The sequence below is a fragment of the Cyprinodon variegatus genome, unplaced genomic scaffold (genome assembly GCF_000732505.1).
Source record: "Cyprinodon variegatus isolate N-32 unplaced genomic scaffold, C_variegatus-1.0 Scaffold1285, whole genome shotgun sequence".
Lineage (NCBI taxonomy): Eukaryota > Metazoa > Chordata > Actinopteri > Cyprinodontiformes > Cyprinodontidae > Cyprinodon > Cyprinodon variegatus.
This window is the reverse complement of record NW_015151738.1, coordinates 71,692-86,254: the sequence shown is the minus strand read 5'-3', so window position 1 is coordinate 86,254 and position 14,563 is coordinate 71,692. Positions and strand designations below refer to the sequence as shown.

At 37.7% G+C, this 14,563-nt stretch overlaps 1 protein-coding gene across 2 annotated transcripts in view; it reads right to left on the bottom strand.

Annotated features, from left to right (window-relative positions):
* Positions 1-5,925: 5,925 nt before the first annotated feature.
* LOC107102636 (sulfotransferase family cytosolic 2B member 1-like) overlaps positions 5,926-14,563 on the bottom strand; it is a 19,170-nt gene continuing 10,532 nt past the window's right edge. Inside the window, exons 2-6 of one of the 2 annotated variants that reach the window (XM_015402016.1) lie at positions 12,614-12,825; positions 11,180-11,306; positions 9,548-9,642; positions 9,244-9,427; positions 5,926-7,242 (exon numbers count right to left, since the gene is read on the bottom strand). In XM_015402016.1, the coding sequence (XP_015257502.1) occupies positions 7,133-7,242; positions 9,244-9,427; positions 9,548-9,642; positions 11,180-11,306; positions 12,614-12,825 (728 nt within the window). In that variant the 3' untranslated portion in view covers positions 5,926-7,132. The remainder of the gene's footprint in view (positions 7,243-9,243; positions 9,428-9,547; positions 9,643-11,179; positions 11,307-12,613; positions 12,826-14,563) is intronic. The other variant, XM_015402017.1, reaches the window with a different exon arrangement.

Here is a 14,563-nt window from a genome sequence, read left to right as displayed (position 1 = left end):
AGGGAGTGGGATCAAGAGCTGCAGGGCATAGAAAGAAGCAAAACAAACGCATCATTGCTATAAAGTTGTCTGTGTGTGCCCTAGAATCCTAAGTATATGACCTATACAAGCCTGTACAAGCACAAACACAGCTGATGATGCCATAAAGCCTCTCCCTGCAGATGTGAGTGTTTTCTTTCCTCCCACTTTCTCTGTTTCTTGTCAGGTTTAGATTGCATAGTACTGGTTTGGAATTCTGAACTGATTGGATGGAATATTTTAAGGGACCAATCAGAACCATCATCTTGGTCATGAGGTCGGAAAATGTAGTCTCTCTTAGTTCATATATTAATTTATGCCATTTAGTCACTATAAACTTTTTCACTCAGCCTTTTTCACATGCAAGGCCACACAATCCCCCTGTGTGAGGGTGTTTGTAGACAAGACATACCTTCTTCTCATAACAAACCAGATTCTTTCTCAAGGTTTATTCATAACGTGTTACTGTTAGCTTTCCATCAATATAAGTAAGGGGGAACGACGGCTCCCAGATCAGAACAGGGCTGATTACTTATTCTCTTTGCAAAGATAAAATCAATCGCCATCTATTTAACTGGAGTAAATAGTTGAATACTTTTTTCCACTAGTCATCATACACTGACCAATTCTTGCTGCTCTTCTACTTCCAATTTAGTCTTTTCTCTCACCAGAATCCTAATTACTTTCGTGTCTGTAAGAGTTAAACTAACTTTGTTTTTCTCAACAAAATTTTAATAATTTTAGCTTTTCTGCCTTACACAGACCTAATTTCAGACTCCAGAATTACATGTATAAACATGAAGGCTTTTTTACTGTCTCAGACTCGACTGTAAAACTATTATTAGCACCAAAATTTAATTATTTCCTCTTTATTATAATATATTATAGTTATTTTATCTCTTTCCTTTCGTAGTGCTTCCTTCTGTCTGCTCCTCCTCGTGCCACTTGAGTTCTAAAGGCCAAAATATGTTTGAACGTTGGGTTGTTGCGCCAGTCTGTGCTCGCGTTCTGTCGGCCTATAGAAGTGTTGTCTCTTTATATTTGTATAGGTGGATGTACTGTAGGTGCAGTACTCTCAAAAACCACAGTGACAGTGATCAACATAAAAAGCGGAAAGGCAAAAAAAAAAAAAAGCAGAAGCAGTTGATATCCCACTTGCAAATTGGCAGAGGCACAGTATTGTCTATTAAAGAATTGCTAATTATTGCGCTACTCAAAGATATACGGTACAAACCAGATTCCAAAAAGGTTGGGACACTAAACAAATTGTGAATAAAAACTGAATGCAATGATGTGGAAGTGTTAAAAACAAATATTTTATTCAGAATAGAACACAAATCGCAGATCAAAAGTTTAAACTGAGAGAATGTATCATTTTAAGGGAAAAATATGTTATTTCCAAATTTCATGGCGTCAACAAATTCAACCATTGTGTGGCATCCCTCCTTCTTCTAACAACACTCAACAGACGTCTGGGGACAGAGGAGACCAGTTTCTGAAGTTTAGAAATATGAATGCTCTCCCATTCGTGTCTAATACAGGCCTCTAACTGTTAAATCGTCTTGGGCCTTCTTTGTCGCACCTTACTCTTTATGATGTGCTAAATGTTCTCTATAGGTGAAAGATCTGGACTGCAGGCTGGCCATTTCAGTACCCGGATCCTCCCCCCACTTAGGCATGAAGTTGTGATTGCTGCAGAATGTGGTCTGGCATTATCTTGTTGAAAATTGGAGGGTCTTCCCTGAAACAGGTGACATCTAGATGGAAGCATATGTTGTTCTAGAACCTGAACTTTGGTCTCTGCATTTATGGTGACTTTCCAGACGTGCAAGCTGCCCAGGCAACAAGCACTCATGAAACCCCATACCATCAGTGATGCAGGTTTCTGAACGGATCGTTGATAACAGCTTGGGTTATCCTTGTCCTCTCTGGTCCGGATGACACGGCGTCCCAGTGTTCCATAAAGAACTTCAAATTGTGACTCATCTGACCACAGAACAGTCTTCCATTTTGCCTCACTCCATTTTAAATGATCCCTGGCCCAGTGCAAACGGCTGAGCTTGTGGAGCTTGCTTAGAAATGGCTTCCTCTTTGCACTGTAGAGTTTCAGCTGGCAACGGCAGAAGGCACGGCGGATTGTGTTCACTGACAATGCTTTTCTGGAAGTATTCATGAGCCCATTCTGTTATTTCCTTGACAGTAGCATTCCTGTTTGAGGTGCAGTGACGTTAAAGGGCCCGGAGATCACGAGCATCCAGTAGAGTTTTACGGCCTTGACCCTTACGCACAGCGATTGTTTCAGATTTTTGAATCTTTTGATGATGTTATGCACGGTTGATGATGATAACGTAAAAGTCTTTGCTGTGTTACGCTGGGAAACACCATTCTGGTAATGCTGCACTATCTGTGCAACAATGGTGGAATAGGTGATCCTCTTACCATCTTGGTTTCAGAGAGACACTGACACTCTGAGAGGCTCTTTTTATACCCAATCCTGTTTTCAATTGACCTAATTAATGTCAGTTGGTCTTCCAGCTGTTCGTTATATGCTCAATATCCTTTTCCCAGCCACTTATTGCTACTTATCCCAACTTTTTTGGGATCTGTAGACACTGAAATTTTGAATCAACATATTTTTTTCTTTTTACATTTACTCAGATTAAACTTTTGAGCTGTCATCTATGTTCTATTACGAATAAAATATAGATATTTGCCATCTTCACATCATTGCATTCAGTTTTTATTCACAATTTGTTTAGTGTCCCAACTTTTTTGGAATCCGGTTTGTAGAATAAAACGGTAGATTTACTTGCTGCACAGGGGAAACAGCCCCCCTGTGAAGCCCGTACAGATCTTTCTTTTTTTTATAACATATTAAAAAAAATAGTTTCACTAAATAAAAGCTGAATGCACTGTATAGTATCGTATGTGACTAAAATTATTTTTTGTACCACAAAAAGTTTATTGGCCAATAAACTCGCCCCTGTATGCTGCTTTCAGTCATTGAATGAACAGTAATATCATTTCATTTAAGCTTTTGCACCATTTCAAATCAGTTCAGGCAAAGTTGTCCATGGAGAACAACCTTATATCCTCAGATTTGGAACAAGGCTGGGGGGGCAGTCTGTGCCAGGTTACAAAAAAATCGGAGGTCCGCGACCTAGTGCAGAAGCTGTGCTCGCGGTCTGCGCACGGGTGGCCCGGGACAGCATGATTGCCTTCTTTGGCACATGTACCCTTGTGCCCTGTGCGACGCTTCGAAGTATAAACCAAGCTTAAACAAAGCAGTACCTTGGCCGCCATTGCGCTACCCCGTATTGCATTAAATTCTGTTGGACATCAGAACTTTCCACTCAGAAATGTACAAATTGCTATGGCCTGATTCTCGATTTTTGGAATAGCAGCCAGGGTTGCAAGGCTTTTTTGGGGGGTAACAAATGCAACCGCATTCCAACGTGGTTGATGCGCCCCTGCTGGGGTTTATCTAAATCGGAGTTACGCAAGCACCCTTGCGTAAAATTGTGTTGGGTGTGATTATCTTCGTTGACTTTCAATTAGCTTAAACACCACAACCTCGTCTGACACGATTTTCTGTCGAATCAGACGTAAAATCAGATCCGCTCTGTTCCAGCCTTTAATAACATCTTTATGTTGGTCCTATTGGGTAAGGAAAGTTATTCCATTTAATATTCACTCAATTGATCATATGATGATGCCCCAGGGTGGACATTGAATACATGATGTTCAAAGAGAGAATGTTGACTTTAGACATTGTCTGGCACTTTTCTGTGCAAACAAACTATTGGAAGGTTCAACCTTAATCTTTCTGCTCTATAAAAATGTCATCTGGATTGCTTTTGCTGCTTGATCAGTGCACAAAAAGGGATATATATGTTAAGTACATTATACATTATTTTCAATCATCTGACATGCAGCCCCAACAGTAGAAACCAAGATCTTGTCCACCATTTAACAGAAAATATAAATCAGAACAAGCATTAACAGAAAGAAAGTGTTTTGCATTAGAATTTGATTTGGTGCAAATTGACATAACATTTTAGAAATCTATCAAGGGAAAAGTCTGAACAGTTCGTGTCCCAGATAGGTGGGGGTCAGCTGCAGTCTAATTTGTTTCACAGAAAGCCATACTCAGTTCATTATTTAAAAAAAAATTTTTTATACGAGAACTAACATTAAAACAACTTATGATAAAAAGACAAAAAAGTACAGCTGAACTAATTAAGAAAGGGGTCAGCGTAACAATCTTATTGCCTCTCGATGTTGCTGCATGGTAATCATTAGTTAATACAAAGAAATTCAAAATAAAAGTCAACAAAGTGAATAAAACCAAAGTCTATTGAAACTCGGTTAATTTGACACAGAGTCAATTCGCACAGATGCAGTTCAACAGCTTTTATTTTCTACAGAATCAACCATAATGAATCAACCATAATGAAAAGAGAAAGATTTAGAAATTAAAAGAGTAACCAAACATGTTTATAAGTTACTAAAAAAATTTACAAAAAAAAAAAATCCAAAATCTAAAGCCAAGCATTAAAAAAAATAACTACAGTGAAACAGAATAAAATAAACATGAAACTATGCGGTTATCTCTCGACACTGTGTGCACATTAAGATTTTGACAGCAGGAAATCATACGAAAACTGTTTAGTTCTGTATGTTACATCACTTCCTCATTTTACTGCTGTATGTAAAGTGCTTAGTAACAGGAAAGCAGTAATAACTAAAGGTTTGTTAAAAGGTCATTGCTGCTCAAGACTTGTCTCCTGATGTTTCTGTTTAGTTTAGGTTGTGGACTTCAAATACTGTAAGCTAGTTTGTCTCAACTATTTTGCAGAGCAGCAAAGAAAATCCTTCTCATCAGGTGATAACTGACACACCATGTACATCCTAACGTCAGAAGCTGTCATTTAAACTGTACTATAGCTGTTTTATATTGTCCCACAAGAATCAAGAGAATAAAGGTTAGCTATGTCTTCTTTGTCCTCCAAAGACCAGCTGTAAAAATAAACACTGAAGACATCCCACTCACATGTCCTTAAATATATGTGTGAAGATTGAAATCTCACCTTTCTCATCTAACTGAGCTCTGTCACACTTATGCTCTGGCCCAGTGACAGAGTCTGTCAAGAAAAAAACTATAAAAGTACAACACAATTTGATTCTCATGCAAAAATGCCATCTATAACTATTCTGCCACTCAGAGGATTGCTTCACTTTGCCAAAAATTCACTTCTGTTATATCTTAGTTCTGGTTGGAAAAGTAAATACTTTAGAGACCCTTATGCAGACTCGGACTGGGAACGATTTTCGGCCCTGACATTTTTCCGCCTCAAAAAAATAAATAAATAGGGGCACAGTCAAATGCGTGCCTCTCAAGTGTGAAAAACAATCTATCTTCAAGCATCACACGACAACCATCACCAAGACTTCTATAATGCGGTTTTACTGGCTTTGGTTCTTAAAGGCCAATTTGTACTTCTGTATAACTGTAGTCCTGTTTCTCTGACTGTAACTGGCTGGATGTGCTCTCTTCATCCTATGTTACTGTAGCTGGCTCGGAGCTCGTCTGCCGACGCCTTTTACAGTTGCTTTTTGTATCTCTGCTTCTGTCTCCTTGAACCCCAGTCGGCCTCGGCAGATGGCCGCTCACACTGAGCCTGGTTCTGCTGGAGGTTTCTTCCTGTTAAAAGGGAGTTTTTCCTCTCCACTGTCGCTACAAGCATGCTTAGTTTGAGGGATTGCATTTGAGTCAATGAGTCGATGCAATCAACTGGTTTTCCTTAGATAAAAAACTTTGAATCAATTTGACTGGATGATCTGGTTTAACTTTAAAGTGCCTTGAGATGACATATGTTGTGGCGCTATAGAAATAAACTGAATTAAATTGATACTTCTGAAGCATAGCCTCTTCAACCGTCAAATCTTTCTCTGTGCTCGACCATGCCCCCCGCACAGAGGTTCTGCAACGTCGGACGGTCGCAAACCCAGGCAGACCTCAAGCGGAAGTGCACAGACAAAAAGCAGCTGTGATTGGTAGTTGGTATGCCTTTCCAGCTGTCTGTGTGGTCGTCCTTCTCAATTCGGTGCTGGGGTGCGCCATTTTTTAAAACCAAGGATTAATATAAACAATGGATGGGGTGTAATTAAAATGGAGCTCTTTCAGTAAAATTGACAGAGCGTAGTAGCTACGTTTGCTCCGCCATGTTTTTGTCAAAAAATGTTGTCGCCTTTTTGTTTAGGGCACACAATCGCCAAGGCAGTGCGTTTCACTCTAGTGAACTTCATATTCCTCTTCTGCTTGTTTGGCTTCTAGATAGACGAGTCAGAGTAGCGCCATCTCACTGCGTTGGAGTCCGACGTGGTTTTTAGACGTACAACGTGAGCAGATACATTGCATCAAAGCGTCGGGTCGCACAGTGTGAGAACATGGATAGTGAGCTGTGAACTCACACTGTACGACAAAACCCTGCAGCTTTGTCGTACAGTGTGAGCTGTAGCTGCATGCAACTGTGCAACTGTGTATGTCCGGCTTAATGTGTCCATTTGTGCCCCAAACTTAGATTATGTGAGTTACAAGTAGCATAAACAAGTGGAAAACACACTGGAATAACCAGCTGGAAAGTCAAACCAACAACCAATATGGCTACTGAACCTATAAACTGTTGAAAATGTGCTATAAACAGTTATATTAGTTAAATAATCATTTACATTTAATTAGAAAGTCATAATATAAACTACAGACAGTTTATGGTAGAACAGCTTTCATAAGGTTAGAATGTATCTAAAGCGAAGAATGTATTGTAATAGCTTACATTGATTTATTTCAGTCTCGTCACTGGAGACAAAAGGTAGATATTTGGAATACTTGTTTTAACTAAACACGGTTGAGGTAAAAGTTTTTTTTTTTCCTAGATTCAAGTAAAAAGACTTAATGGATCAAAGCACTGAGGTTCTGTATTTTGTTTGTAACTGAACAAAGTCAAAAAAGGAGGTCTGAATTTTAGTCTTTGGGTTTTTTTCACGATATATTTTAGTTATTGCTCTAAGAAGATCATAAGATGTATGCAAAGCTAAAAATAACTATCAGCATTTAATCCCAAGCAAATTTATATTTCACGTCTTTCATTTTTTCTTTGAACACTGCATCAAAATGCTTTGCCTCTTCTGGAGTGAGCAGATTCTTCCAGTCTCCAACAACCCCTGAAATGAAACAAACGGGAATTCCTTATTAAGAGGAATGTTTATGCAACACATTTTATCTTAAAAGAGCATCTAAATGTATCAAATCCTTTTGAGAAAATATTTGAACACTGATAAAAAAAAAATCACAGAAAAAAGAAAGTGTTTCTGAGGTTTACTCAAATTTTCACTACTTTCTTTACATCAACATTATAATTAAATTTAAGCAAACAAGTGTAACCAGTCTGTTTTGTGTTAATACACTTAAAGTGGATATTTATATAATTTCTGAAACAAATAAAAAAAAAAATCCCTTTAAAACCCATAAAATTCATAAAGCTCTATTTAGGGCTGGCCTAAGCCTCCATGAGGCCCCTAAGTAAAATTAGATTTTTGGGGCCCCCAATGGACTCAACTCCTTGATCAAATAATTCACACACCTATTATCTCTGGAATCCTTGTAGTGCTGTTTACAGTCTCCAATTTACTTTTTCACTTTTAATTGAGTAAAGAGGTCAAAGTTGATACTTCAACTTTTACCAGAGTGTTTTTAAACTGCAGTATCTATACTTCTACTGAAGTAACAAATGTGTGTACTTTTGACACCAGTTTTTTTTCTCACATATGTGAAAATAAGGAGGTGCATTTATTTAAAAAATCTCATTACGCTCATTAAAAACGCTCATTAAAAGTCAGTGAAGCGGCCTGAATTCAGCATAACTTTGAAAACTTTCTGTGTACCCAGTGTTTGTGCTGAAAGGTGCTGGAGAGAGCCTTGGGGAAGGAAGCCCAGAAGTATGTCAAAGGGTCAATTACGTATAAAAAAAGAACATAGTGGCCTGAATTTTATTCTAGCTGGAACAAAGCTAAGCATTGTGGCTCACTATGCTGAAATACACCGACTATAACCCTGGGCTGGACCCAGCAGAAGAGATCTGGATATGGGCTCCTTCCTGTGACCTTTGATTTTTTTTCCCAAAAATATTCCAAGAATTTTTATCTTAATTAAATAAAATCAAATATTTGGTTAAATCATGCATAAACATTTTTTAAATGTATATTTTTATAAAGAAGTACATGATTAAAGTTAGCTCTGGGTCACCTCAACAATTCAAATCATAAAGAATGATTTCCATTGCAGGAAGGTAAAATGAATTTATTAGCACAAGGCCATGAAGTAAAAATTGTATATTAACTTAAAAATATTATTTAATTGCTAATTTCTTAAGGATAAAGATATTTTTATGAATTCGATGCATGCAAATTACTCAAGTTACTCTGGAAATGTTGATGTGAATTAATGTGTGGCTATTATTCTCTTTCCATACATGCTGCAGTCTCAATTGCTCTTACATACAGACTTTTGGTTGTTTGTCATGTTTGGATTTTATTTAAACATTTTATGGTTAGAACATGTTTTAAATTTAATGTTCTAAAGCAGGATGCCGATCCTGTCCACCTCTACCCTTATCCTGCAGGTGCAGTGATGGACACACATGAAATGCAGCACGTCAATTTAGTACAAATTTGAAACATTGCAATAGCGATTGGATCTGTCCTAATAAAAGATAATCTAGATAAGATACACAGCATCTTTCTGAAGGAAACAGCTGTGGTTTTAAGCGCCATCAGAGCAGAGGCACAGAGGGCTGTCTAAAGGTTAAAGCGACCAAAGGTTGACGTCTGCAGCTTAAAGCCTGTGATTGTCTTTTGCATAGAAGAAATGGAGCAGTTTCCTGAGAAACGTTATAATCCGTCTTGCACTGAACAACTAAATAAACCCCACTTGGTCCTGGACTAGGTGTGACTGACACAACTATACTCCTCTGGTCGGTATGAGTACAATATATGTCCTTAATAAATACAAAAAAAAAAAAAAAATGCATCATCATTAACTGCTGATGTATGTTAGTACTGGTTTATTGTAAAAATAATAAAAAGTGAGTTTACTGGAGTGGAAGAAAAATGTTATTCTAAACCCAAAAAGCTTTTGATTCCCAATAATCGGTTACTAAAACCTACCTTTACGAAGGAACTGGCACTTTGTTTGGTCCATGAACTCCTGAGGCACCACTGAGTAGTTGGACATGGGGTTGTTTTTCATGTTTTCAAATAAACACTTGTCAGCTATCTTCTTAATTACTTCAGGATTCAAATTTATTCCCAGGAACCGTGCGATTCGGCTCACAGAGTCATTCAGGTCCTGCTGCACAGGAAAGCACAACGCAGTGCATTGTTAGAACTCAGCTCATGCTCGCTGAGAGTTTCACTGTATGTTTTCTGACTTCTGTATGAATGAAAAAATTCAAAAACATTTAGCAATCACCTTTATCATCTCCTCGTAGGAGATGTACATGATATGCTGCTTCTCTTCAGCGTTCAGCCAGCCTTTAACATGATCAAACCAGGAACCAAATATAACTGAAAAAAAGAACAGTTTGACTTTTTTTTCTCATTACCAATATTTTTACTTTAGTATTTAAAATACAGCTGAGATTTAAAGCCTGTTGTTGAATTCTATAAAGCCCAGAACACACTGAATCCGATATTGTTTGCGATCCGACGGAAATTCATGTCAGATGAGGTTGTGGCGTTTAGCTCTTATTAAAAGCCAATGGGGATGATCACAGTTAACACGATTTTACGCAATGGGCTTGCATAGGTCAGACTGAGATAGACCCCAGGTCCATTTTAGTCAGACTACACAGCAATTCAGTTGTAATTACATGGGTCTGATAGGAAGAGGTTATAAAGTAAAACACATCCGCTTTGTGGGAAAATGCTAACTAAAATCTAACAATTGCACAGGGAAATTTCACTTTTAGTAGTGCAGCAGGAGCATATATAGCAAGCGGGACAGACTCGTGCAAAAACAATGAATGAAACATTAAAAAACTAATATTTTAGCCACGATAGGAGTAAAAAGTAGTGATCCTCTTTGAGCCTTACAAAAACAACAAGGGACAAAAAAGCGCAGTTTATCAATCTAAAAAAATAACTTCACGAGGAGTTAAAAAAATGGATATATCCTGTTTGAGCCTCACAAAAAAAACCCAAACAAAAACGAAGGTATGACAAAGTGCTTAAGCGCGGAGTATCTCTCTCACCTTTTCATGAGAAAAAAGAAAGAAAAACTTTAAAACACTCAACAGATCTCTTTCTGAGAGTCACCTCTCTCTGCCTCATTTATTGTTGTTTTTCTTTCTTTAGACGCAGATCTTATTGTGTTTTTAATATAGACATATAAACATTCTCTAACTGATCTGGTTTGAGATGCTGCACAGTGGGGCTTTGCTTTGTAGAATTTGTGTATAGCATGTAGACAGGAGTGAAAAAAAAATCTGTGCAGATCTGCTCACCCTCTCTATGCAGTCAGTTTGAGGTGGAAAAAAATTGAATGGGAGATTAAAAAGTCGTACGCCAAAGATCTTCAACGTTTTCCAGGCCAACGACCCCCAAACTGATGGGGAGATGGAGCAGGGACCCCCTATTTGTATATATATTGTATGAAATTGTGTTAAATTAAACTGGTCCTATAGTTACTCTATTACAGATGGAGTAATGTAATGAAAGTAATTTCTCCCTGGGATTATTAAAATATTTCTGATTCTGATTCCTGGTTGATGGGTGTTGTGAATGAAACGGTGCCCAGCTTGAAAGAGCTCCTGTGTGTCGCTGAATGTGTGCATTGATGACTGAAAGACATCTTCTGCCTCCACTTATCTGTTTACTACAGTGTGTTGAATTCTTGTTAATGTGGATTTAAAGACATTTCAATTAGTGGAAAAAATTGCAGGGGGGAATATAAAAAAAAAAAAGTATAATCAACCAAAACTTTTGAGACCCCCATGCAGTACCTCCACAGACCCTCTAGGGGTCGCGGACCCCTGTTGAAGACCTCTGTCATATGCAACCGGTGTGTTCTGGCCTTAAGAGATAAACAGAGCATGCTAGATACCTTTTCCATCCAGAAACTTTTGGAGAAACTCGCTCTTAGGACCTGGTTTCACCAAGAAAGAGGTGATGTTGTAATAGTGATAGGAAGAGGTAAACACATCTTTGGGGTTCCTCATGACGTAGATCACCTGCAAAGACAGTATGACATTACATTTAAAAACACTAGCTTTGCTCCGCAATTGGAAAATATGTTCCGACTGACACTACTTAAGGTAGATTTTTGGAAATTTTTGAAAAGACCCACCCTCTCCACTTAAAACCCTATAGCCACACTTGCTTCTCAGGGAAAGCCTATTAAACGTGTGAGAGAGCATGAAAGAGCCCATTTCTCCTCAAGCACGCTCTATTTCAAAGTTGCTGTTTGCATCGCTCATACAAGCTTACTTTCCAAAACAAGATTTGCATTTTTTCCACTATGTCAGACTCACCAGTGAAAATAGGGAGGAGCACGTAGGACGGCCTTACGTAAACACATCACCAGAATGATTGACAATTAGGTGGACTGCTTATTTTTGGTGCTCCACCCAGAAAAAGTACATCCTCCACTATACCTTTAAAGTTTGCGTTTTGTTTATAATGTTTTATTTTCCTGCAAACTTAAAGATGTTTATAGCAAAGCCTGCTGGTTAGCAAATAAATTGGGGGCAACCAACTAAAACAGTGATAATAGGATATATAACTGAGAAGAGAATCACAATATCCACCAGGAGTCCTCTCTGTAGCTCTGGTGAAACTTAAATTATCATTCATTATTTCTCTTTAAAATAAAATGTTTGAACATATCTTAGCCAGTCATATTTAACTGAAGGGATATGTATCTTGGGTGTAGGTCTTTTAGTATTTTCTTTAATATCAAAAGCACATTTTGAAGTACCGTACTGTAAATTTAGATTTGGGCATGTGAGCTTCTTACTTTTTTGTTTATTTTTTCACGGAAAATTTGTATTTTGTAACTAAAAAATAACCAAACAAAGAAAAATTCACCAACAAATAAAATGTGCTAATTTTCCATTTGCTAGTCTGAGCAGTTATTTAGACAAAACCTCACAAAAAGTACATACACTTCTTTAACTTCATGTTGAAAGATCCTTCTTGACTGTAAATATGCTCTACCCAAAACATTAAGCCACTTAGTTTTACCTTCACCTTCAAATTCTCTGAAAAAAACCACTTGAAGCACTTTACCTGTAGTTCAGACAAAAAAATACAAGATGCATGAATCTGAAAACTAACTACTAAGAAAAGAGACCTGCTGGTTCAGGATTAGCATAGACTTAGATCTCCATTCAGGAAACAGGTGTGTAAAGTAAAAGGCAAAGTTATTATAAAACTTGTAAAATAGGAGGTTTTTATCTTGTCAAAAAAATTAAATGTGTTTTTTTTAGAACCCGAATATGTTTTAAGGGGCTTAAGGGTCACACTTTGTTAGGGTTACCTTTGGTTTTACTTGAAAAAACGACGGCGGCATCATGCTGTAGTGGAGGTGTGTCGTGAGCATGCGGGGAGACGGCCTCTCCTCCAGGTTTAGATTGGAGGCCCGGGTCTCCTCCAGCCAGGGAACACGGTCCCAGTTGGGCAAAGTCTCAACAGAGGATGGATCCCCGCCACTTATGGTCAGGGGAAGAATTTCCTGCATCCAAGTTGTTCCTACAAAACAAAAACACGACTGTGAAATGCTGTTAAACTTTCTCACATGTTCTCTGACCATCCTCGTCTAATTCTACTCTGCAAAACTATCTGAATTATCTAAATATGTTTACGCAGCTTAATTTTATTGGATATTCTTTAAAAGAAAGAGGAATAAAGGTGAATCTCTGTTATAAGAACAGTTTTAGGCATTAGGGGGAGTTTTTTGGGGTAGATCTTAAAAACAGCTTTGCCAGAGACGTAGTACTTTTGTACTGACCCTGAAATGAAGGCGGGGCTTAGTTGACATATGCTAAATATTTCTACTCTAACATTTGATATACTTTTTCTTCCAGTATTTACTTTGCTTTATTGTTTTTGTTCACATTTAAAACTCCCCCACTGAGGCCGAATATCACAGTTGGTAGGATAATTATCATCGATGATGAGTGAGTTTATTACATTTTATAGTCATAGGGAAGCGGCTGTTCCAACCGTTGCATTTCCAAATTCTCCTGAGCGGTGCACGACTTTACACGAGTGAATAAGGTGAACGTAATTGGATGAAGATGTTGTGGAAGAGGACAACAGGGCGGCAGAAGCTTGGTTTAATGTAGAAGGCTTACAGCCGTACATGTTTGAGCCCTTGCCTCGCAACGCTGACAGTTCTGTTAGCTCTACGCCTGCTGAAGACACAGACGTCCATCCCTGTGAACACTGGGATGGAACTCAATGGTAAAGCTGTGACATATGAATCAAGATGCTATAACTGAATTTAGATGCACAAGCTGAAATATAACTAACTGGTCTGCATAAGATAACGAAAAGAAAAAAAAAACAGATTTTAAGACATGATATATTTTCTTTAGATAAAATTTTTCGAACTTTTGGGACAATATGGTCTGATAAAGAGTACATTTATATACATGTTTAAGCCAGAATGATTTGGCAATAATTTTTAATAAGATTTCCATGGGTCTTTAATATTAGCTGCCTGTTGCGTGACAGAACTGATGTTTTCCTCGGTATGATATCTAATTAAGACAGTTTTCTGTCCGGATATATAGTATGCACATAATCTTCATTCTGTATGTGGCAAATATTTAGGAATGGAATGAGCGGTATCCTTCAGCTAAGAATAAAGTGTACCTGTAATAATTTAATAAGGCTGATCATCTACAAACGTGTATGATGTAAAATATGATGATGTGGCAGACTGGAGATGTATAAAATGCTTCTTTAACTAGTAATCGGGGCCACTTCCTGAGAAGTGAGCCCGGGGGTATGCAGCTGCCTTCTGTAAAAAAACCTAAGCAACTTCTCTGATCTGAGTCAGATTACAATTTCTATAAAAATCTGTTGTCATGTCTCATGGTTATTCAATACATATAAGTTATGAAGTGTTATTAGAGTTTTCCCCAAGTGATTTCTTTTCAGGAAAAAGAACTAAAGAAAGAGAAAGCTTCAACGTGCATACACCAAGCCTATCTTTAACAAAGTGTTTCAAAGAGTTTTCATTTAAATACATTGAGAGGATCCAATAAACTTAGTATTTCATTAAAGGAAGCAGATTTTTTTAACATCTCCACAGAGAGAGGGAAAGAAAGTACCAAGCTTTTTTTTTTAGCTTTAAAGTAAATATAAAGATTATGTTTGCAGTGTTTCTGTTCTGACATACAGGTTAAAAATTTATCCCCAAAGCCCAGGATGAATGATCATTAACAGAATTTGAGTCTGTATGGAGCAGGAGCTCTATTAG